A 24,682-nucleotide genomic window follows, 5' to 3' on the forward strand; every position below is an offset into this window, starting at 1 on the left:
TTAAGCCCTCGGTTAGCAAGGCAGGGGCATGCAGTGCTTTTGAGGTGGTTTCTTGGATTGGAATGATCTCTATGTTGAATCTAGGTGCATCAACACACAGGGTACCAGAACTGGCTGGGCGAAGTACTACAGTATAGGGTTCACAGGGAGGTAAAACAACAATGAGGTATCATATGTTTGGTAGAATAGTGCAGATGTGTAGCTATGAAAGTTGCAAATCCAATTTATACTGTAGATCCAACTCAATGTTGGTTCCAGGTGTGGCATAGGTACAAAAAGAATACAAATTTTAAACTCCACTTGTGTTCTTTATATATACATACATATATACATATATATATATATATATTATATATATATATATAGATATATATATATATATATATATATATATATATATATATATACAGAGAGAAAGCGAGAGAGAGAGAAAACTGGATATATCTACATATATATATATATATATATATATATATATATATATATATATATATATATATATATATATATATATATGTATATATATATATATATTTATATATATATATAAACATGCTGACTGAATCTTCTAATGTGCATCACTATCATTTGCTCCCCAATTGTCTCTGGTCAGCCTGGCTGATACAACCAAGGCCCGGAGACTGCTTCAGACAATAGACTCCTCGTGCGGAGAGCATTCTGTTGATTCCTTCATGCCAAGAGACCAATTAAAACCGAAAACATCCTGGTCGTTGAAATTACTTGTGTTGATATGTCCGTATGTGCTGGCTGTTCATAGAAATATGTTACATCCACTGAAAAATAAATAAAAATATGGATAAACAAGCATTCTTGAGAGCAGATGGTGTTATTAAAACTTTTATCCAGATTAAATCTTAAATCATTTTATATTTCTCAGATTAGAATATTAATAAAAGAACCTAAGTACCTAAATATGACCAACTAATTTGTATATACAACAGAGGAGTCCTAATTCCATGGAGTCAACAGAGGAGTCACTCAGTCTACTAGAAATAGCAGCCAAATCTCCCTCAAATAAAACTCCAACCATCTTAGGAAAAACATTGGTACATGTGATTCTAGTTTCAAGGCACACAAGGAAAAAGGTGAGATGGTCATGACTGAACAGTCTTAGATCTTAGGTTTACTTGATCAGAGTTGACTTATGTTTAAGCAACAATAAAAACAACAAGTACAGCAGCATAAAATGTAAAATCTTCTTACCTTTGATCAAATACTTCCCCACCCAGATGTGACACCACTCGCACCCAACCCAATGTCACGTGTCACAAAGTCCCATTTACTTGAAGTCCAGTTTAAAAAAGCTGTACCCGGTGGTTGTCTCGGTCCGTCACAACTATACAGCTATTGTTCATCACAGCCACCCCTTCGGGGCCATTGAAATTATGAGCCTGATCCCCTCCAGAGCCGAAGCTTGCATAAAACGTTCCATCACCTCGGAATATCTGCATCCGGTTATTTCCACTGTCCGCCACTAAGACAAATCCCTGCTCATCAATGGATATTCCTTTTGGATATTTAAACTGACCATTGTTACACCCTTCGTGGCCAAAACTGAACAGGAAGTCACCATAGAAACTGAAAACCTGGATTCGATGATTGTTGCAGTCAGACACATACAAGAGGCTGTCTGGGCTGACTGCCAAGTAATATGGCGAGTCAAACTTGCTTGGATGTCCTCGACCAGGGCCACCAAAGTTACGGACAAAGTTGCCATTGGCTTGGAAAACCTGGAAATGAAAAAAAAAAGAAATACAATATTAATAATGATAATAATAATAATAATAATAATAATAATAATAATAGTTTCAAATTTTGACACAAGGCTAGCAAGTTTGACCCCAGTACACAACTGATACTTCATTCATTGACCCCGAAAGGATGAAAAGCAAAGTCAGCCTCGGTAGAATTTGAACTCAGAATGTAAAGACAGACGAAATACCGCTAAGCATTTTTCCCAGTGTGTTAACGTTTCTGCCACCTTGCTGCATTCATAATAATAATGGCATCAACCACATTTGGATGATGCATTTTACGTTCCACTGGGGGCACTCACCACAGCTACAACTTTGGTTTTACTTGACTCAATATATGTATATATGTACACATGTATATATGTATATATATATATGTGTATATATATGTATGTATATGTGTATATGTATTTATGTATGCATGTATGTTTTCACACATTTATATGTATGTGTTGTCCAACCCACTATCCGGTAGCGTCCAATTTTCTAACGTTTTTTTTCAAGTGAATCAAGTCATAACCTTATCCATCTATTGTTTTCATAATCGGTCATAATGTCTTATGTTTAAGATGATTCCCATGCATTCCCTGAAGAGAAGGTTACAATTTTAATATCACAGATCCCTATGGACCACACAGGTTGTAATCCTTTGAAACATATGTAGGAATAAAGTATGCAATTATAACATGCGTTTTCTCCATTCCTTAAATTTTTTAATATACTCAAATACCCAAAATTTCAAGGAGTTCCTGCCTTAAAAACAGGAACTACACCACAGTTATTTTGTGTTCTTTGCTACATTGGTTTCTATTAACCCATTTATTCTATCCGAAGAATTTTTATTCATTAAGATAGAAGAAATACATATAATTATATATATATATATTATATATATATATGTGGGTGCCACACATATACATATATATATATATATATATATATATATATATATATATATATATATATATATATATATATGTATATATATATATACATATATATATATATGTTTATATGTGTGTGTGTGTGTGTGTATGTGTGTACAAACATTCACATGACAGGCTTCTTTCAGTTTCCGTCAACCAAATCTCCTCACAAGGCTTTGGTCAACCTGAACCTGTAGAAGAAGACACTTGCCCAAGATGCCATGAAGTGTGACTGAACCTGGGACCATGTGGCTTGAAGCATACTTCTTTATTACACAATCCCCAAGATTTTTTGCATAATTTCCATCAACCAAATTTCACTGATAAAGTACAAACAAGAGAAGAAGACATTTGTGTAAAGTGGGTGCCACACAACGCGAGGGAGCCAAAAGCAGTGGGGTTGTAACGTAAACTTCTTAACCACCTATGCATGACAGCCTGCCTGCCTGGGGCCACACATCTGCTTGTAAGTAACAGATGGTGAAGGTGTTATATGGAACACTGGTGATGATGATGTTGATGATGATGATGATGGCAATATTAGTGTTTGTGCTGGTGACAGCAGCTGTGACGATGATTATAATAATGATGGATGGGGAGGGGCAGTGGTAGCGGTTGTGGTGGAGGTGGTGCTGCTGCTAATGATGATAAGAAGAAGAAGAAGAAGGTGATGGTGATGATGATGATGAGGAGGATGACGACGACGACGACGATGGTGATGATGATGATGATCTTGGGTAAAACGGGGAAATCTGTTTCCTCACATCTCTGGCACTCCAGGTGAAACAAATTCAGCCCATCCTACAATCTTGCGACATAGGAGGGACCTACACGGCAGGAGTAGCAGCAGTAGCAGTGGTAGTGGTAGTAGTAGTAGTTCTTACCGCCCCACACTTCCTTGTACACCCCTCACCACCAGCACCACCACCACCATCCTGACAGACCTTGATGCTTTTTACAATTCCATGCCGCTACTACTACTGCTACTACTGCTGCTGTCTACAGTGTACCTAGCATTTTTCCTTCTTCTATTATTAGCAGCTTAACCAGGAAGATGTGGTGTCTACATGTGAGAGGGGAAGGGGCAGATGAGAGATAAAGAATGAAGGGAGGTGTGAGAGTGTGTATGTGTGCATGTATAACGTGTGTGTGTGTGTGTGTGCTTGTGGTGTGTGCATATGCAAGAGAGAGAGAGAGAGAGAGAGAGAGAGAGAGAGAGAGAGAGAGAATGAGTAAATCTCATAGAAAATATGTATAAAATAAAAAGACTGCCTAATGTAAGAAAGGCATGTGAGCATGTATGACGTGTGCGTGTGTGTGTGAGCAAGTGTGTGTGCTTGCATATAATATATGTATGTGTGTGTGTATAAATATATATATTAATTAATTATATATATAAATATATATAATTAATAAAAAAAAAGCAAATAAAAAGACAAGGAAAAGATAACTGCATGAGGACGTGGTAGATGCAAAGTATCAAAAGACGCTCAGGAAAGGAAAGAAAGGTGGTTTTACGTAGCGAGCAAAGCTCTTCTTCAGAAACAGGAGACAGAGGAAAGTCCAAGGGAAAAGGAAGATGGAGAGAAAAAATCACCAACAATCCACATGTAGTTACATTTTGGAATGAAACTAAACACACACACACACACACACACACACACACACACACACACACACACACACACACACACACACACACACACACACACACACACACATATATATACATATAAAGCAAATAAGTAACAAGGATGTCTAGGTATTTGTGCAATACAGCTGTTTCAGGCAACACCATTTTATCGAACAATGCAAACATTACATCGATTTGAAATACACCACCATCTTCAGATGAATCATAATTATTTCTTTTATATATATATATATATATATATACATATATATATATATATATATATATATATATATATATATATATATATATATATACTTACATACTTATGCTGTGACTGCGAAGACCTGGAAAATAAAGTGAGTTCACAGCTGAAACCTACACCAGTACCTTGGATTGTAGGGCAACATGCTGTGCTTGAGGAGACCTATTGAGTCAAGTACATCAAAATGAAAATCAAATGGAAATTGGAGTTGTGATCCCTGTACCGATGGCACGTAAAAAGCATCATCTGAACGTGGCCGAAGCCAGTGTCACCTTACTGGCACATAAAATACACCATTCAAGCGTGGTCAATGCCAGTGCTATCTGACTGCCCCCACACCTTGCCAGTAGCACATAAAAAGCACCCTTCTACACTCTCAGAGTGGTTGGCATTAGGAAGGGCATCCAGCTGTAGAAACCTTGCCAGATCAAACTGGAGCCTGGTGCAGCCTCCTGGCTTGCCAGTCCTCAGTCAAACCATCCAACCCATGCCAGCATGGAAAGCAGACGTTAAATGAAGATGATGGTGGTGATGATAATGATGATGTTCACATGATGGCAATTACAAGACTAATCACATTTCTTTTGAGTTTCAAAATATCATTAGTGCTGCCACATGTTACAGAATACTTTCCATCAAGTAGTGGTTCTCTCAAATGCTAAAACAGAAATCTAATTAAATAACTGTACACATACACACATACACACACACACACACATGCATATGATGAGCTTCTTCTCAGTTTCCATCAACCAATTCCACTCCTAAGGTTGGCACTTGTCAGCTCAAGGCTGCACCTGAAGATTCTTGCCTCAGGTGCTAGATATTGTTAGAACACACAACCAAATGGTGACAAAGCGAATTCTGTATCAATATAGAGAGAATTTACAAAAAAACAAAAGACAAAAGACGGGTGTGTAAACAACAAACAGATGAATTAGTTTAACACTTGGGAAGTGAGAAAGTCTTTTACATTTCGAGCCTACGCTCTTCAACAGAAAGGAACACAGAAATAAACAGGGAGAGAAAATAGAAAACGGTTTAGTGGCTAGCGATCTATCATGGCCAATGTTTTACTTGTACATGTACACACACAAACACACATACACACACATACATAGACACATACATATTTATATACATGTGTATGTGTATATATGTGTATACAGACACATACGTATACATGTACATACATATATATAAATATGTGTGTGTATTAATGTGTACATATATATACATATGCATATATATATATATATATATATATATTAGGGACAAAATCCAAAATTACAGGTAAAAAACTCAATTAAAATCAATTTATAAAAAATTAAAATTAAATTGAGCCTTATAGATAAAGTATATATAAAATATATAGTTTTAGGGAAAATAACCAATTTTCAAGAACTCATCGATGAAAATCCACTATCACATATAGAAAAATTAATAATTAAAAGCACAATAAATGAGTATAATATAAAGTAAAGTAAATATCATAAGATAAATATAATAAAAAGATTACACGTGTTTCATAACCAATTTTCAAATAGAAAAGAAATTTAAATCGATTAAAATCAATTGAAATTATCGAAAATAAGTTCTATTCAAAAATATAGCTACTCGTCAGATCGTAAGTAGAACAATAATTAGATATATATCTCAACCAACAATAAGTACCAAATGAATTAATATGAAATACTTATTATATAAAGATAGAAAAATTATTTAAAAAATATCATAATATCAAAATAATAACCATTCAATAATCATCCCTTCATCCATTATAATAACATGTATATTATATACAAAAAACATCTTACATAAATTATCATTGTTTTAAATTATCATTGTTTTAAATACAAGTTGAACGAAGTTTAAGTTTAAAATAATAATGGATTTTCATCGATGAGTTCTTGAAAATTGGTTATTTTCCCTAAAACTATATATATATATATATATATATATATGAATAAATAATAAAAGAATAAAAGAATATATATATATATATATATATATATATATATATGAATAAATAATAAAGGAATATATATATATATATATTATTACAATTAAAAGGGTAAAGGATTATCAATTTATTTGTGAGTTACAAGTAATGCTATCTGTTGGAGTTTCAGCACTTTAGCTGCTATTTCTGAACTTCGGTATGTGGTGAAGCAATTGTTGCTGATCCCTTAATTATGTTTATATATATATATATATATATATATATATATATATATATATATATATATATGTATATGTATATATATATATATGTTTGTGTGTGTAAGTATGTATGTATAAAGAGAGAAAAAGGAAGAAAGAAGTTTTAAAAAGAAACGAAAAAGCAAGACAGTTGGCATATGCTATGAGGTTGTTGTTGTCAGATTTAATGAAGTATGTCTTTCTCATTTACGATTAAGCAGACGACTTATGATCAAAGATATTTCATACATAATCACCTCAAATTTTTTTCTATGTCCAGGTACACCTGAACTAGAATCACATTATCCAATGTGTCCTTCAAGGTGCTTTTTGAAGAACTGACTGCTATTTCTTACAGATCAAGCAATCACATACAGGCTCCAGCATTAGTAAATTATGTAAGAAAGATTATTAACTAATGAGAAAATTATTAATTAGATCATTTAGTAATTAGGTTAGTAGGTAAATCAGTAAGTTCGTTGGTTGGTAATTTTGTAGTTTTCTTAATTAATTGCCGGGTGTTTGTTACGGGTGTTGTATGTAGGCAGAGATAAAAAAAAAGGAAGTGACGTTGTAGTGGTATGGAAGAGGAATGGTGGTAGAGGAAGCATCGCTCAAAGCACCGTTTAGGCATGGCTGAGTGCAGGAAGTTCACCTTCACACCCCTGTGGTTTCAGGTGAAGTCCGACTATGTTGCACCTTGGGCAGGTGTGTTCTTCTATAGCTTGGGGGTCATGAAGGGAATTGGTAGAGAGAAAATGGAAACAAGAAGCCAGTCATTCACACACACACACATCATCATCATCATCATCATCATCATTGTTTAACATCCCTTTTTTCCATGCTGGCATGGGTAAGAAGGTTTGACATGACTTGACGAAATAAAGGGGACTGCACTGAGCTCCAATGTCTACAGCATCATCATTATCATCATCATCACCATCATCATAAAACAGGCTTCTCATACATACATACATACATATATATATATACATATATATATATATATATATATATATATATATATATATATATATGTATACACACACACACACTCACACACACACACACACACACACATATATATATATATATATATATATATATATATATATATATATATATATAGATATAGATATATTACCCCGATAGTTGTAAATGCGTAAGGGGTACGTGCTGGAAGGCAAAGTGTGAGTGAAGGTGTAATTACAATCTGTGAGTGCAAGTTCAAAGTGTGAGTACAAAACACATAATATTCAAGGTGAGTGTGAGTGAATGGTGTGGTGGCACATCGGGTAGATGCTGCTGCAAAAGAGTGGAAGTGGGGTGCAACGAAGAGTAACCGAAGCTGAAGGAACGACTGAGGTGGGTGGTTAATGGTGCGGTGTGGTGGGGAGGGATGATCGAGTGAGTTGCTGCATGTGTGTGTTGGAGGTGGGGTGGGGTGGGGATGGGCGCTGACTGAGTTGTTGAGTGGGGTGGGGTGGGGTGGGGGAGAGAATATAATATAAGGAAAAAGTGTGCGAGGTTTGAGCTTTATGCGAGAAGCAGCTTACCCTGCACGAATTAAACATGTAAGTGATGTCGTGGTGGACATGGACACATGAAACTCTCAAACTCGTGTACACACACGAATAGATTCACACAAGGTTTTAGGTTCAGTCCCATAACACGACACCTTGGGCTAATATCTTCTGCTACAGCCCCAGGATGACCTAAGCCTTGGGAGAGGGTTTCATGGATGGAAATTAAAAGAATATCACTACATAGAAACTCATAGAAATTTACATGACAGCAGGGTTTAGGCCAGGGGCTTTCAAAAGAGGTCCACGTGACCCTTGGGGATCTGTATAAGATTTTGTTGTTAAAATTTATGTACAATAAATTGATTATAATTGTACAATATGCAAATAATTCTAAAAATTAATTTTTTATACATATCTTAATAATATTCCGTTATAAAGGCGACGAGCTGGCATAATCGTTAGTACACCGGGCGGAATGCTTAACAGTATTTCGTCTGTCTTTATGTTCTGAGTTCAAATTCCACCGAGGTCGACTTTGCCTTTCATCCTCTCGGGGTCGATTAAATAAGTACCAGGTACATACTGGGGTCAATGTAATCGACTTAATTTCTTTGTCTGCCCTTGTTTGTTCCCTCCTTGTTTAGCCCCCCCCCCCCACATGGGCAATAAAGAAGTAAATATTCCATCATAAAAATATACAAGGTTCTTTTTAAAGCATCAAATGGCTTTGAGGGTCCACTGGAGAAAAACAAGGATCAAAGGGGTTTCGTAGGCAAAAAAAAAGGGTTGAGAATCATGAGTCTCAGCCAAGAGTCCTCTCTTCCTCCTCCTCCTCCACTTCTTCTCTTCCTCCTCCTTCTCCACTTCTTCTCTTCCTCCTACTTCCTTTCCTCCTCCACCTCCTCTTCCCACACTATCTTACTCATGAGCTAAGCATGGAATGGTGGTGGGGCAGTCTTATCTTTTTAGCTAACACTGAGATAAGCCTGAAAGGATTTTCTTTTTTTTTTTTGCTTTTACAGGCCATGTTTAAAATGTCAGGAAGATGTAAAAACTGGGCTGGTTGGCATGGTGACAAAGACAAAATATTTTGGAGAAGTGAGTGTATATAGCTAGATATTAACTGTATACATCATCACATTTATTTGGCAGCTTGGCACCAGTACAGGAACCACCACTGTTCTACAGCTGACAGCAGATGAAGGAAATAGACTGTGTAAAATTATTTATACACACACACACACATGCACACACACGCACACATGCACACACACACACACACATGCACGCACATACACACATCTGGGTGCTGAAATTTGTCTCTTCATTAGGTCAGGATGAAAGAGAATCATCAAAATGGTAAACCAACCCTTAAACATTAGCAGTCGGCCTCCATCCTTCTACTGAGACAAGGCTCCTTGTGCTAAAAGAGGTCACTTGAATGTAATAGCTGTACTTTATATAAGTACACACACACACACACACACACATGTGGTATTTATACAGATTTATAAAAGAAAGATATATATATATATATATGAAAAACAAGAAGAAAATGCCATCAAAACTATGTACTAAAATGGAATATGTAAAGAGCACCTTACTAGCACTTGTGCCAGTGGCATGTGAACAAAATGTTGGACTCACTCCTGTGCAGGTGGCACATAAAAAACACCATTTGAGCGTGACCATTGCCAGTACTGCTGGACTGGCCCTCGTTCTGGTGGCATATATATATATGTATATATATATATGTATGTATGTATGTATGTATGGTATGTATATGCATGTATATATGTATGTATGTATATACTGTGAAAATTATAAGAGTGGTGACTAGCATACATAATAAAAGTCAATAGACAAACATATTTTCATATATAAGAGTGTATAATTATTTATACACTGAGAAGTGACCCTTGACAGGACACCTTACATGCTAGAAAGGGCAGCCAAACCCAAACCACAAAAAAAAAAAAAAACTTTTTTACGTGGTTTGGGTTTGGCTACCCTTTCTAGCATGTAAGGCATCCTGTCAAGGGTCACCATTCTGTGTATAAATACTTATACATTCTTATATATATATTATATATGTATATATACTTTCTGTATTCCCGAGCGTCATACTAATATATACTTTTGTTATTTACACCACCTGTCCTCGTCTGTTGTTATTATTTGTATATTCTCCCATATATATATATATATATATATATATATATATATATGCATGTATATATATATATACATATACATATATATATATATATATATATAAATATATATATATATATATATATATATATATATATATATATATAAAAGAAGCATGTTTATAATTATAAATAAATCACAGTTATAATGGAGCGGGTTCCAAAAACCCTTACATGTCTAGAAATAGCAGTCAAAGACCACTATAAAGCCACTATTAACACTCAAATTATATCTCTTCATGATGAAGCTGTCTGGGGCAATATGACATATAAAATATGTATGTATGTATGTATGTATGTATGTATGTATGTATGTATGTATGTATGTATGTATGTATGTATATCTTCCCTTTCACAGCTTTGAAGAATCACGTATTTTCATTTAGGAGACCATAAAGTGTAGGATTGCACTAATTGATGAGTAGTCCTTCATTTAAAGACAGTACATTTTTTTTTAAGGACCTGGTATTTATTCAGTTAGTTATCATTTGCCGAACTGCTAGGCTGTGGCAATGTAAACACATCGACTTCATTTAGCAAGTGATAGTGAGAGGCAAACACAGGCACAACAACACACACACATAAATTCAAGTAAGATATGGATTCCACTAATACAGACTTATAAATAATTTATCATTTATCATAAAATATATACCAGCATGGAAGACGGACATTAAACGATGATGATGGTGATGGTGATGATGATGATGATGATGATGATGATGATCTATACATGTTAATTAAGCCACAAAACAATTGTTGTTAAATACAAATATCCAACGCTAAAATAAAGTTTATCAATGTCCACAATTATTGTTCTTACCTGTATTCTATTGTTGTCTTTGTCACAGGTATATAGGAATCCCATAGCATCCCACGCTATACCCCATGGGTAGCTAAGTTCTCCATCACCATGGCCTGCAGAACCAATGACAGATTGGAAACAACCATGTCTATCGAAAAGCTGAATGCGATTGTTGTATCGGTCAGTTACAGCGATGTTGCCAAATTGGTTCACTGCCACATCTGCCACACAATCAAACTGACCATTATCTTGACCGTAGGCTCCAAAAGAATGCAGGAAGATTCCAGTATTATCAAACACTTCTACTCGATGGTTGCTGCTGTCACAGACATATATTTCATCATCTTCGCTAGCTGCTACACCCCGTGGGGATATAAACTGAGACTCTTCATTACCATGCTCACCGAACCGTGTCCACGATCGACATTTTGCTCGATAGTTGTTCCTTGCTTGAGTGACCAGTGTACTTGCTGACTTGCAATGCCTATGTCCTGGTCCTGGTACTCCAGCAGAACTATCATCATCATCATCATCAGAAGAGCCTATGTCTGCAACACCATGATTATCAAACCTTGACTGGGGAATAGATCGTCTCTTTTTCGTAGATGCTCTGACAGATGCACCATTGTCAGTCGAAGAAGAACTCTCCTCTATATCTGGATGTCTGGACTGTGAATGAGAATTTGCTTTGTGGTTCCCATGTGGAGGAGCATCTAGGATTTGGCCTCTAGGCATCTGTTCAGGGAACCCACAAAGATCTCTCCAGTTAAATGTAATCGGTAGTGTATTCTGACTGTAATAGCTGGCAGGATTTCTTGGGAAACCATTATATCTGGAAGAAATATCTGACCGTGGATGCCATGTAAGAGCAGCTGGTAATATTAGATCAACTGGATTCATTTCCATATTCCTATCGGCCAAAATGGGTGAATTTGGCAAAGATCTTCGCTGCGAAGGAACAGAGGCATTGTCATCAGGTAACAGAAGCTCATTTGAGGCAGTCGAGGCTCCATATCTATCGTAATGGGAGTTTTGTACTCCATGGGAATCCCTTGATGGTCTCATACCCATTGGATCTCTTTCAGCAAAATGTCTGCCTCCATCATCCTCATATTCATCATCATCATGATTGGAAAAAAGGCTTCTGTTTTTGGCATGAGGTGTGGAAGGATATTCTGTCCTAGTTCTACTCTTTGCTCCTCCATAAGTATCTTGCTTCTTACCATAACGGCCTCGGTTTTCATCAGAACCTGAGGAAGTTTTTGAGGAAGAAGAGTCACCTTGGTTTCTTTGAGATTCTTTTGAACACTTGGAGTCTCTTTCAAAAACATTATCTGAGAAACTTGCTGGATCTCTGAGTGTAGAAGTTCCTGATGGTCCCAAAGCTGCATTCTGCAGAGGTGGACTGGGAGCAGTTGCACCTGCTGCACCATATGCAATATCAAAAGAATGGTGAGGATTTGATGAAGCTTGAGCGGCTGCAGGTTTCGAACTTTCCTGAAACAAACTTCCACTTAAATTTGAACTCAAAGCACTGCTGCTAGCATTTGCTGTTCTTGAAGAACCATTTCCAGATAAGCTCTGTCTTCTTGACTCATTGTATTCTCTCAAGTTGGTGCCTCTCGCAGATTCCGATGGTCCAAGTATTGAATTTCGAAGATATGAGCTAGGGCTACTGTGAAGAACTACCATTAACTCCCCAAAATGGTTAATAGCTGGACCTAGCTGACTGCCATCGGCTTGTAATGTTAGCTGACGTGCTGAAGGCAGTTCAAAAGTTGACTGATTTTGCAGCATCGAAATGTGTTCCTGTACTTGTCTTTTTATATCTTGCAGATCAATGTTCGTTGCTTCAATATCCTCCCTCTGTGTCAGAAGGGGTTCAGTACTATCACAAAAGCTGGCAATGGTTGTCAGTTCCAGTTCCAGATTTTCTTGGTAAGTTTGTAGAGCATTGAGTTCTGTGAAGAGGAACGTGTCGGTTTCTGACAGCAGATAGTCGTGCCGAGCTTTCAGTTCTCTCATATAATTGTCAATTGTCTCAGAAACCGTATCATTCACTGAGTTGCACATGCGTTGCAGCTGCTCACGACGGTGTTCAACGGAGGTGAGGGACTCTGATACATTTGGTAAAAGGCGCCGAATGCGCTGAAGCTGTCGTGACATGTCTTGCTTTAGATTTGAAATATGGGAATGTCTGCAGGTTTCACATGTTTGTTCCATGCAGTGGGAGCATGAACTCAATACTGTCATCCGACCACAATCTGAGCACATAGCATGGTTGCTTGGTACTCTCGGCTCAACAGGCAATGATGAAGAACTGGGTGTGCTGTCAACAGCAGTCGATGGCACTTGTGTTGGCTGTGGGGTCGACGAGGCTACATCTGAACCAGCAGGTGCCAGGGATGGAGTGTCGAGGGAGGTGGCCGTGGAGGGCTGCTGTGGAAGCTCAAGGAAACTGATGATAGTGAGGTTGTTTGGAAACCCTGAAGTACCTGCTATAGGGACCCGGTGCTCTAAACGGCACTCGGGACATTTTATGCGACGAGTGTAGTAGTCGACAAGACCTTCGAGACAAGGAGACTCGCAGAACGTGTGTTGGCATGGCAATAATTTTGGCTGACGGAATCTGTCCAAGCAAATTGCACATCGTAGCAGCTGCTGCACCTGTTCTGCTGCATATACGAGATCAGTCATATTGATTTGTGCAGCTTCTTAGTTCTGCAAGTTTTGCAGAAACACAATAAGAAATAATATTTAAAAAAAAAACACAAATAAGATATTTCCTTTTTTTGCTACTTTTGGTGAGATTTTTTTTCTGTTTGTTAAATCACATAATTATTATTGTTTACTTTCTGTTTTTAATCTTAATTCTTTAATCTTATTTATCACCGGATTTCAAACTCAATTCCCATATTGAATTTTAAGAACTAATCCTCATCTTCGTCATCACATCATCGTCAGCACATCATCGTCATCATCATCTTTGTTATCACAAATAAAGATGTCTCATTTAGTTTTACAAGTTCAAAAATTTCCACGAGAAAAATGAAAGGAGAATGAGATGTTGTGATATTCATGCATTTCTAAAAGCCATTGATAACACGGGTGAAGAGAAATCCTTCAAAATCTCGTACATCATCATCATCATCATCATCACTGTTTAATATTATTGATTACTGATAATGACACTCTCCAGGCAAATATTTATAAGACAATGGGTAAATTTTGGTCAAAGTACTGAATTACTCAATTTTTGATGGATGAACAAACAGAACATACATTTGTTTCCAATCTTTCTGATCTCAACATTTTCTCATTTGTTCCTCTGTGTGCTGATGTGGGTTGGATAAGTTTGTAAATTCTTAACTGACCACGTTAATTAATTAATGGCTAACTGAATCTTTGCCATGGAATAGGTTGATGATGGAAAGATTAATGACACAGATGTTAGCGATGATAATGTTGGTGTTCTTGTTGCTGTCGCTGCTTATTTGATTAGGGAGACAAAAACCGTTGAGTTGAGTTGGCAGGTAAACAATCCAGCAAGTATTTCTCACATCTATGGTTCAAACCTGGATTGCAAAAAATAGAGAAAAATGAAGAAAAAAAAAATCAATTGGTATTAATGAAACAAAATGATATTTGTGCATATAAATATATGTGTATGTGTATGAATTTATATACGCGTCTATGTAAGCATGTTTCCTGTTAAGCAAGAATGTGAGCATGTATGTATATATATATGTATATAGCTATGTATACTTGTGTATGTATGTTTATGCATAGATTTGCATATGTGTGGGTGAGTATATATACATATGAGTATGTGTACATGTGTTTATAGCTTATGTAAATATATACATATATATACATGTGTGTGTGTGTGTGTGTGTGTGTGTGTGTGTGTATACAGGGTGCGATGGGTAAATTGCTACCATCTTATAGTTTTAATTTACATATGCATATTATTTATTTTTGATTTTGTCAGCTACACAGTATTGTAGGGTCAGTTGGGCACCATCTGTGAGGAAAACAGCACCATGACACAATTCAATCTGCCAGAAACTTGGAAACGACATGCTGCACTGCTTGGCATTCACACTGGAAGCTCCAATAGGAACATTCCAGAGTGTTTGGATGTCAATCTGAAGACAGTGCAATCTAAGGACATGCACCGAGAGTGATGGAAATCAAACCTGCAGTCAACATCTTGGTGTTTAGAGTGATCACTAGTAATGGCCATGTTATGCCGCCATTCCTCTTTGCATACGGTCCCAGACTCATCACAGTGGTCTACATCAAGTACCTGGAGGAGGTAGTGTTGCCCTGGGTCAAGAGGGTGGCTGCTGAAAGACAACAGGACCCTGCACCCTGCCACACAAGCAGGAGAACGCAGTCATGGCTGTCAGACTATTTCTGCAACCACATCACCCCTAACATCTGACCACCTATCTCCCCAGACTGCAACCCCCTTGATTATTATGTTTGAGGCGCAGTTGAGCGAGAAACCAACAAAACTCCTTGTATCACCAAAGATGAACTGAAGGCAAGGATTATGGCAGCATTCACCGACTTAAACAAGGAGACCGTCCAGAAGAGTTGCAAGGGATTCCGAAATCGTCTGGAGAACCGTGGTTGAAGCCAATGGCGATTTTATTGAATAAATTTACTCTTTAGTATTTCAAGATATTTTTATATGATTTTGGTAAATATATCTGTTAAAATGTCAGTGTTATTTCCATTTTTGCATAATTTAGATGACAGTTTATTCACTGCACCCTGTATATCTACTTACGCACATGCTGGTTTAATGGTGTATCTGAAGATGGTGCTGGTGTTAGCATGGGATGGTGGTGGTGGTGGTGGTGGTGGTAGTGGCGGTATGGGGTGGTGATGATAGTAGTGGTGGTCATCATAAGTATGATGATGATAGTGGTGTCGGTGATGATGTCGGTGATGATAATGATGGTGGTGGTGGCGGTGGTGGTGGTGGTGGTGGCAGTGGTGGCGGCGATGGTGGTGGTGGTGGATGTGATGAAGGTGGTGATGGTGGTGATTCTTATAACTGGCATAGCAAGGGGAGGGGGGGGGGTGAAGAAGAAGAAGAAGAAGAAGAAGAAGAAACGAGAACAACAACAACAATAGCAATGTCTAGGGTATATAATTAAACTTAACTAATAAATGCAACAGGAATTGGTGCCAAACCTAAAAAACATCATTTCAGGTAAAGAAGAGAGACGGAGAGAGAGAAAGAGGGAGAGAGGGAGGGAGAGAGAGAGAGATGGAGAGAGGGAGAGAGGGAGGGAGAGAGAGGGGAGAGAGATAGGGGAAGAGAAAGAGAATTGTAATATTTGTTCCTTGTTTGTAAATTGCAGTGAGGGAGAGAAGGAGAGGTTGTAGACAGAACATCAAATGTATAGAGAGAAATGAGCATGTGTGTGTGTGTGTGTGTATGTGTGTGCGTGTGTATGTGTGCCTGCGTGTGTGTGTGTGTGTGTGCGTGTGTGTGTGTTACAGTTATACATGAATAGCTGCAGAAATATCTAGATGTCCCGAAAGGTTACCATAAGGAGTGTGTGTGTAAGTGTGTGTGTGTGTGTGTGTGTGTAAATGTATAGATGTGTTTTTGTGCTTCTCTCTCTATATATATATATGTGTATGTGTATGTATGTATATATATACGTATATGTATATATGAGTGTGTGTGTGTGTGTGTGTGTGTGTGTGTATATATATATACATACATACATACTTACATACATATATGTGTGTGTGTGTGTATGCATGTATGCATATATGTGTGTGTGTGTATATTATATATATATATAGAGAGAGAGATGGGGAGAGAGAGAGAGTGTATATCTTATAATCTGAGCATATGTTGTGAGCTGAAGACAAGACAGCCTCGTTTCCAAGTCGTTGCTACTGCACTTGCTCTGGCAAGCTGTGCCCTTGGGAAAGGCATGAATGCTACCACTTCCAATACCCCCCTGTTCTCCTGAAGTTATGAGGACTCATCAATGGACACTTACTGATATTGCAGAATTAAGTAAGCTCACTTTTCATTGGACTTTTGCAACGCATAGATGACTGTTTGTCCCTTTACACGTATATACATACTGACAGACAGACAGGCAGACACATACACACACACACACACGCACACACATGCACACACGCACACATACACACACACATATGTACATGCATACATACATGCAGACACACACATTCATACATCCATCCATCCATATGTACATACATACAGATGCACATACGTACATGCATACATACACATATGCACACATATACATACATATATATGCATACATACATACATATACAAGAATACACATATACATGCATACATACATGCATGCATATACATACATACATAAATATACATCAATATATACATACATTCACATTTACATGTGTGTGTGTATGTGTGTGTATGTGTTTACATACATACATACATAAAAGAACACCTATGCTGATTACAAGTTCAGATTACAAGTTCAGGTTTATACCTGTAATTATTGGGACATTGGGATATGTAACGCAATGCCTAAATACCAATCTTGAGAAATTAGGCTTCTCAAAATCAGAAAGGAGAAAGCTAATTTGAAGACTACTGATCCAATCCATCACTGGAACTGTAAAAATCTGTAAAGCTTTCCAGAAGTTTTTCATTTAAGTGTATATGAGTAGGTCTAGATATGCAACAATATGCATGAAAATACATACATAAAATATACAAATCTGCACGTACAAACGACCTTGGTGGAATTTGAACCCAGAACGTAAAGACAGACGAAATACTACTAAGTATTTCACCCAGCATGTTAACGATTCTGCCAGCTCACCGCCTTAAGTTACCAAAATATTGCAAAACCTTTGCCACAACACGGTATTACACATCTGTCCTTGTTTATCACTGAGTCATTCATTACAAAAAGCTCAATTGCAAACCATGTTGCATTTATCATGAACTGATCTGTGATAATACAGGTTGGAGATTAAACAAAGATCTTTCATAAATAGCAAAAGTACACCCCAGTGACCATCCCCAATCCTCAGGACAATCTTAGGTCCCAGAATGAACCCTATTGTTACCATAAGTTCCGTTATTCCTTTATCAATGATTTATTTATCATGGTGTCTTTTTGGAACCAAACTCCTGTGATAAACGAGGACAGATGAACCAAACTTAAATTTTAACATCAGCTGGGTGAATGAACTGAAAGCTTTACATGAAGGTCTCTGGCCCAGGAGGGGTTCAGTATCCAAGCAGTGCAGATTTGGTCATCATCCTGTTAGTGCAGTGAATAAGACAGACTGGGAAAAAGAAGTCAACAAGATAAGAATGGCATATTAAGAAGTGAGCCAAAAATGTGAAGATTCTTGAAAAGAATGTTGAACATTTAGAAAGAGATTGGAGTATTTCACGTTTCAATGAATGAATAACAAATTACCAACCAAATACTTTATGTTAGGAATGAGAAAAACCTGTATGACTTAGAATTTGAAGAAATACAGAGAAAGATTAACCAAGAATTAGAAGAACCAACAAACCAAAAACACCAACTCTTTGTTAATCAGGTAAATGTAATTACCACAGTTGAAGCATGGACAAGTAAGATTGATAAGAGACGTTTCATCATAACCATTTTGGTTCTGCTGTTTTGGTGCTGAAGGCTTTTAGTGGTCTGTGGAGGTGATTTGTTGATGAATGAAAATATGTTTCTTGGGCTGCATGTAGAAGTAACTGAACAACATCCACAAACATCATTGCATTCAAAGACAAACTGTGTTGGTCTTTCACAGATAACAACAGTGGGAGCGAGAGAGATACTGCCTGGAGTTAATGCCAAGCCATTGAGAGGGCAACATGGGGCTTGCCCAGCACAACTGGAAACAATTGTGCTGTATTCATTGTGACAGAGGTTCCTGTCATTGCTCTGTGCTGTCTGTCTTAGAAACCTTCCTGGCCATCTGACTCTTAAAAATGTGTGCCAAACAGTTTCTATAAGGGAAGCCAAATTCTAAGTTTTATGCATGTGGATGAGTGAAGCGAATTGAGGAATTCAATGTTAGACAGCTCTTCTTAGTATTAATCTTAAGCCATTCTGTATGTTCCCCATCATTTAATCTGATTAGCCAGAACCTGGATTATCTGAGTTGCTAATAAAATACCTGCCTGCATCTCATCTTCCTATTCCTTTATGTTGTGTGTGTGTGTGTGTGTGTGTGGCGTTCTGATATGATGCAGATTGTTGTAATAATGGGTGTGAGTGGTAATTTGTAAAATACACACGTACACAGCATTTCTCATTCTCATTTAACCATTCACCATCTTTCTCTTTGTCCCCCCCTCTCTCTCTCTTTGTTTTTCTCTTTCTCTATCACGCACACACACACACACACACACACGCACGCACACACGCACGCACGCACACGCGCACACACACGCACACACACACACACACACACACACACACACACACGCACGCACACACGCACGCACGCACACGCACACACACACACACACACACACACACACACACACACACACACACCCTTCTGTCTCCCATCACAATATCTTTTCCTACCTTTACCCACATTGTTCCCCTCAGAACACTCCCTTTTCTCCTCTAATTATCAGCCTCTTCTGCCCCCCCCCACCGCAATAACCTGCCATCACCCCCACTGCCCGCCTCAACATATGTTTATAACATACACAAAGTGGAAAGCTGAAGAATTCTTACCTTAACAACCCCAAGAGAGAACCCAGCAAATTCCTTCCAATCTCTGCTAGCTAAAAACAGCTGCAGGTTTGTGGTAATGGCACCAGCAGTGGTGGTAGTGGTGGTGGTGGTTGTAGTGGTACTAATGCTGCTGATGGTGAGGGTGATGATGATGGTGGTAGTGGTAAAAGTGGTGGAGCAGTGGTTGGGATTATGGTAAATGTTGGTGCTGGTGCTGCTGATGATGATGATGAAATTAATGGTCTTTATTTATTAGAGTTCGTTTGTGTTTTGGTCATTATAAACCAAAATACTACAAATTCTTAACCTTTCTCCATACAAAAAATATACACAAACAGATTAGAATAATTTACAACTCAAGAACACAAGATTCTTCAGATGGGTTCAAAGTTAAGCAGCAAAAATTCTGAAATCTTGAGGAAAAAATTATTGTTTCCTAGTTTTTTGTTCTCTTTTTATTATTTTAATTCAAAATGAATTTAACAGGGACGATGGGGTCAACTTTACTTTTATTTATTTATTTATTCTTTTGCTTGTTTCAGTCATTTGACTGTGGCTATGCTGGGGCACCACCTCTAGTCAAACAAACTGATCCCAGGACTTATTCTTTGTAAGCCTAGTACTTATTATATCAGCATGACTGAAACAAGTAAAATAGTAAAAAGAGTATGTGTGTGTGTGTGTATGTATGTGTATATATACGACAGGCTTCTTCCAGTTTCCGTCTACCAAGATGAGGACAAATATCCGTCAAATGCAAACAATGTAGATAATTCCTCATCTCTTAAATATAGAACTGTAAATTAATTTATGTTCCAAACATCAGTTTAATAATGGCAAAGTTATTTTACTAAATTCTTTACTGTTTCCAAAATTAATCAAGATGAAGAAATACGGTAGAAAAATGGTTAAGTGCTTTGGTAAGGACATAATATAGTCCCTGTTTACAGCTATGTAGCCTGAGGCAGTTGTATGTTAAGTGATTTAGCCTCAGACACAATGAGATTCCTATTTACAGCTAAGCAGACTGAGGCATTGTATGGTAAGTATTTTGACCAGGGACATAACACTTACATCTAACTAGACTGAGGCATTTTTGTGTTAAATATCTTGGCCACAGACACAATGAAATGCCTGTTTACAGCCAGGTAGACTCTGGCAGTTATGTGTTAAATGCTAAATTGTTATGTTAAGTTATGTATTAAATGGCAGGAGACTCACCACGGGGCCAATGTTGGAACATAAACCATTCACCTCTCAGCTGGTTGGCCACTGCCCAAACCATTCGGTTACTCAGTATGTAAATTACATGTTTAATTAAAGACACGGTTAGTTAATTATCACAGTATCACAGTGTGTGTGTGTGTTCATGCCTTGAAACTGCATGCAATTTGCAAATGAGCATCATTATCGTCATACAAATGAGTTTGTTTCCAGTCTTCCAAGAAGAGACATGTCTGGCCATGGCAAAATGTTACCTCATTTAGAAATAAGAGAGGGTTGGTGACAGGAAGAGCATCCGGCTGTAGTAAATCTGCCTCTGCAAATTCCATCCAACCCATGCAGAGAAAAAATGAGAATGGGAAGTAAAACGACGATGGTGATGATGATGATGACGATGGCAATGATGATGATGATAATGATGATGATAATGATGATGATGATCTTATGATGAGGATGATGGTGATGGTGATGATGTATTTATGTCTGGGAAAGCACAAGAACAAGGAAGATGGTAACTTAACCTCGTCATCAATGATTAAACCTGTTACGAAAACTACTTGTATGAAATTCCATTCTTCTTATGAATGAAAGAACAATTTTCTGAAACAGGAATAGTCCGCACCACCATCACCACTGCCACCACCATTGCCACTATCAACACCACCACTGCCACCTCCATCAACATCACCATCATCATCATAAACGCTATATTTACTGCCTTCACAACTGATATCACCATAGTTGCCACAACCACTATGAAACATCATCATCATCATCATCATCATCATCATCATCATCACCACCATCATCATCATCGTCGTCACCATCATCATCATCATCATCATCATCATCATCATCATCATCATCATCATCATCATCATCATCACTGCCATTGTTATCATCATCATCTTCTATTATCTCCACTACTATTAATACTGATTTCAAATTTTGGCACAAGGCCAGCAACTTCTTGGGAGGGGATAAGTCGATTATATCGAGCCCCCAGTGAATCACTAGTACTTATTTTATTGATGCTGGAAGGATATTGACAGGCAAAGTTGACCCCATCAGCATTTGAACTCAGAGCATGAAGACAGACAAAACACCCCTAGGCATTCTACCCAGCATGCTAACGAGTCTTACAGCTCACTGCCTAATTAATGATAATAACCCTTTCGACCCTAGTGCATAACTGGTACTAATTTAATCGACCCTTAATATTAATGGAACCTGTATATCAGAAGTTCTCAGCCGTCGCCTCTGGGCCGCATGCAGTTCTTAGGTATCCTTCTAGTGGCCCTCAACAATCTTCCCTCAATAAATATAATAAATTTTTTCTTTAATTTACTTTCTTTTGGTGAAGCCCCCTAAAAAAGTCCAGGTTTTGGATCTGCCCAGGACATTAAAATGGTTGAGGACTCCTGTTGTATATGCTCATGTGACCTGCTAAGAATAGCACCCAAATTCCCTCAAATCACTTCTGACTTTTGTGGGAAATGAAAGACACAAAGAGCAGTGCACCCTAAAACATACAATTTTGGATGGGATGGTCATATTGGAATGTCTTTCATCAAAAGTCTGTTCAATCAAAGCCAAGCTTGAGCTAAACAACAAGAAAAGTACAAACAGTCTATGAAAATATCTAAAATTCTTTTGGATCATGGAGAATTAGCTAGATGAGATACTGGAATAAAAAATGAAGTGGTCATGGCTGGAATGTCTTTGAGCATTAGGTCTGCTTGAGTTGAGGCTGACCTGGGGCTAAAGAGCATCACCAATACCATCATTGTTATTATTGCTACCAACATCACCGTCATCATCATCATTGTCATCAATGCTGCTACCACTAACACAACTATAATCATCATCATCACCATGAACATCACCGTCATGACCACCATGACTACCATGACCATCCCACCACCACCACCACCACGTACAACACAAATATCATCATCATCATCACCATAATTGCCACCATTATCAGTGCTACTACTGTCACTACCACCACCAACACCACCATCATCATCATCACCAACACCACCACCACCACCACTGCCGCCGCCACCGCCGCCACTACTGCCATCACCACCACCGCCACCACCACTACCACCACCACCGTCACCGCCGCCACTACTGCCACCACCACCACCACCACCACCACCACCGCCGCCGCCGCCGCCACTACTGCCACCACCGCCACCACCGCCGCCACCATCACCACCACATGTGTTTTCTTAAGATTTTTCTAGCAAAATATCTTAGAGTCACCACCATTGCTCCAGCTGTCGTCCCTACCAGCATCTCTTTCATTACAGGTATCGCTAGTCATCAGCATCACTACCGACATCATCATCATTAACATCATAATCACCACCATTACAAACTCCACCCCCACAACTGCAAACACCATCACCACCGCCACCACACCCATCAACTCACCCAACAAGACATTCATTACATTCATCCTCTATGTCATCACCACCACTCCTGTCATCACAGTGATACATCTCACAGACAATGCCGTCATCATAACCTACAAGAATCATCTCAAGCTAACAATGAATCCACTACACGGTTGCTGAACCAGCTAGAAATAGAAGCAAAGCTCTTCATACATTTGAGGGATTAAAAAAAGACAGGATGGTCACATTTGGAACGCTTTTGACTACATGTCCTCTCAGTCAGAGCAGTCAGAGATAACCAAGGATGAGACAACAGAAACAATAAATGAATGCAATCCTGTAGAGATTTCAGCTTAGAAATGACCAGTGTGTGATGCCTAATAGCAGCTGATTTGGCTTGCTAGAAATAGCAGTCACGTTTTCTTTGTACCACACCTTACAGTGGTTCCAGCCTAATCACTATCAAAACTTCATTCCCAACCACATGGTTCCAGGTTCAGTCCCACTGTGTGGCACCTTGGGCAAGTGTTTTCTCCTAAAGCCTTGGACAGACCAAAGCCTTTTGAGAGGATTTGGTAGATGGAAACTGAATGAAGCTGGTCATGTATATATGTATGTATGTATATATATATATATATATATATATATATATATATTCTTTTATTCTCTTACTTGTTTCAGCCATTTGACTGTGGCCATGCTGGAGCACTGCCTTTAGTCTAGCAAATTGACCCCAGGACTTATTCTTTGTAAGCCTAATACTTATTCTCTCGGTGACTTTTGCCGAACTGCTAAGTTACATGGATGTAAACACACCAGCATCGGTTGTCAATGTTGAGGGGGTCAAACACAGACAGACAAATATATACACATGCACATACACACACACACACACACACACACACACGATGAGCTTCTTTCAGTTTCCATCTACCAA

At 38.1% G+C, this 24,682-nt stretch overlaps 1 protein-coding gene across 1 annotated transcript; it reads right to left on the reverse strand.

The window, feature by feature from the left end:
• Positions 1–508: 508 nt before the first annotated feature.
• On the reverse strand, positions 509–14,610 carry LOC106882067 (uncharacterized). The gene is made up of 3 exons (XM_089358089.1): positions 11,364–14,610; positions 1,225–1,751; positions 509–794 (listed from the first exon to the last, which is right to left on the reverse strand). Exons 1-2 carry the CDS (start codon positions 14,040–14,042, stop codon positions 1,317–1,319), a joined length of 3,114 nt encoding a protein of 1,037 aa, XP_089214215.1. The 5' UTR covers positions 14,043–14,610; the 3' UTR covers positions 509–794; positions 1,225–1,316.
• Between the last annotated feature and the right edge of the window lie 10,072 nt (positions 14,611–24,682).

The sequence above is a fragment of the Octopus bimaculoides genome, chromosome 9, assembly GCF_046866305.1.
Source record: "Octopus bimaculoides isolate indiv1 chromosome 9, ASM4686630v1, whole genome shotgun sequence".
NCBI classification, from domain to species: Eukaryota; Metazoa; Mollusca; class Cephalopoda; order Octopoda; family Octopodidae; genus Octopus; species Octopus bimaculoides.

Bases quoted from the DNA above. Each gene is read 5' to 3' on its own strand.
- LOC106882067 (XM_089358089.1), bottom strand. From the start codon at position 14,042: ATGACTGATCTCGTATATGCAGCAGAACAGGTGCAGCAGCTGCTACGA. The intron at 1,752-11,363 runs GTAAGAACAATA...TTTCATTTCCAG, and splicing joins AAGACAACAATAGAATACAG to GTTTTCCAAGCCAATGGCAA.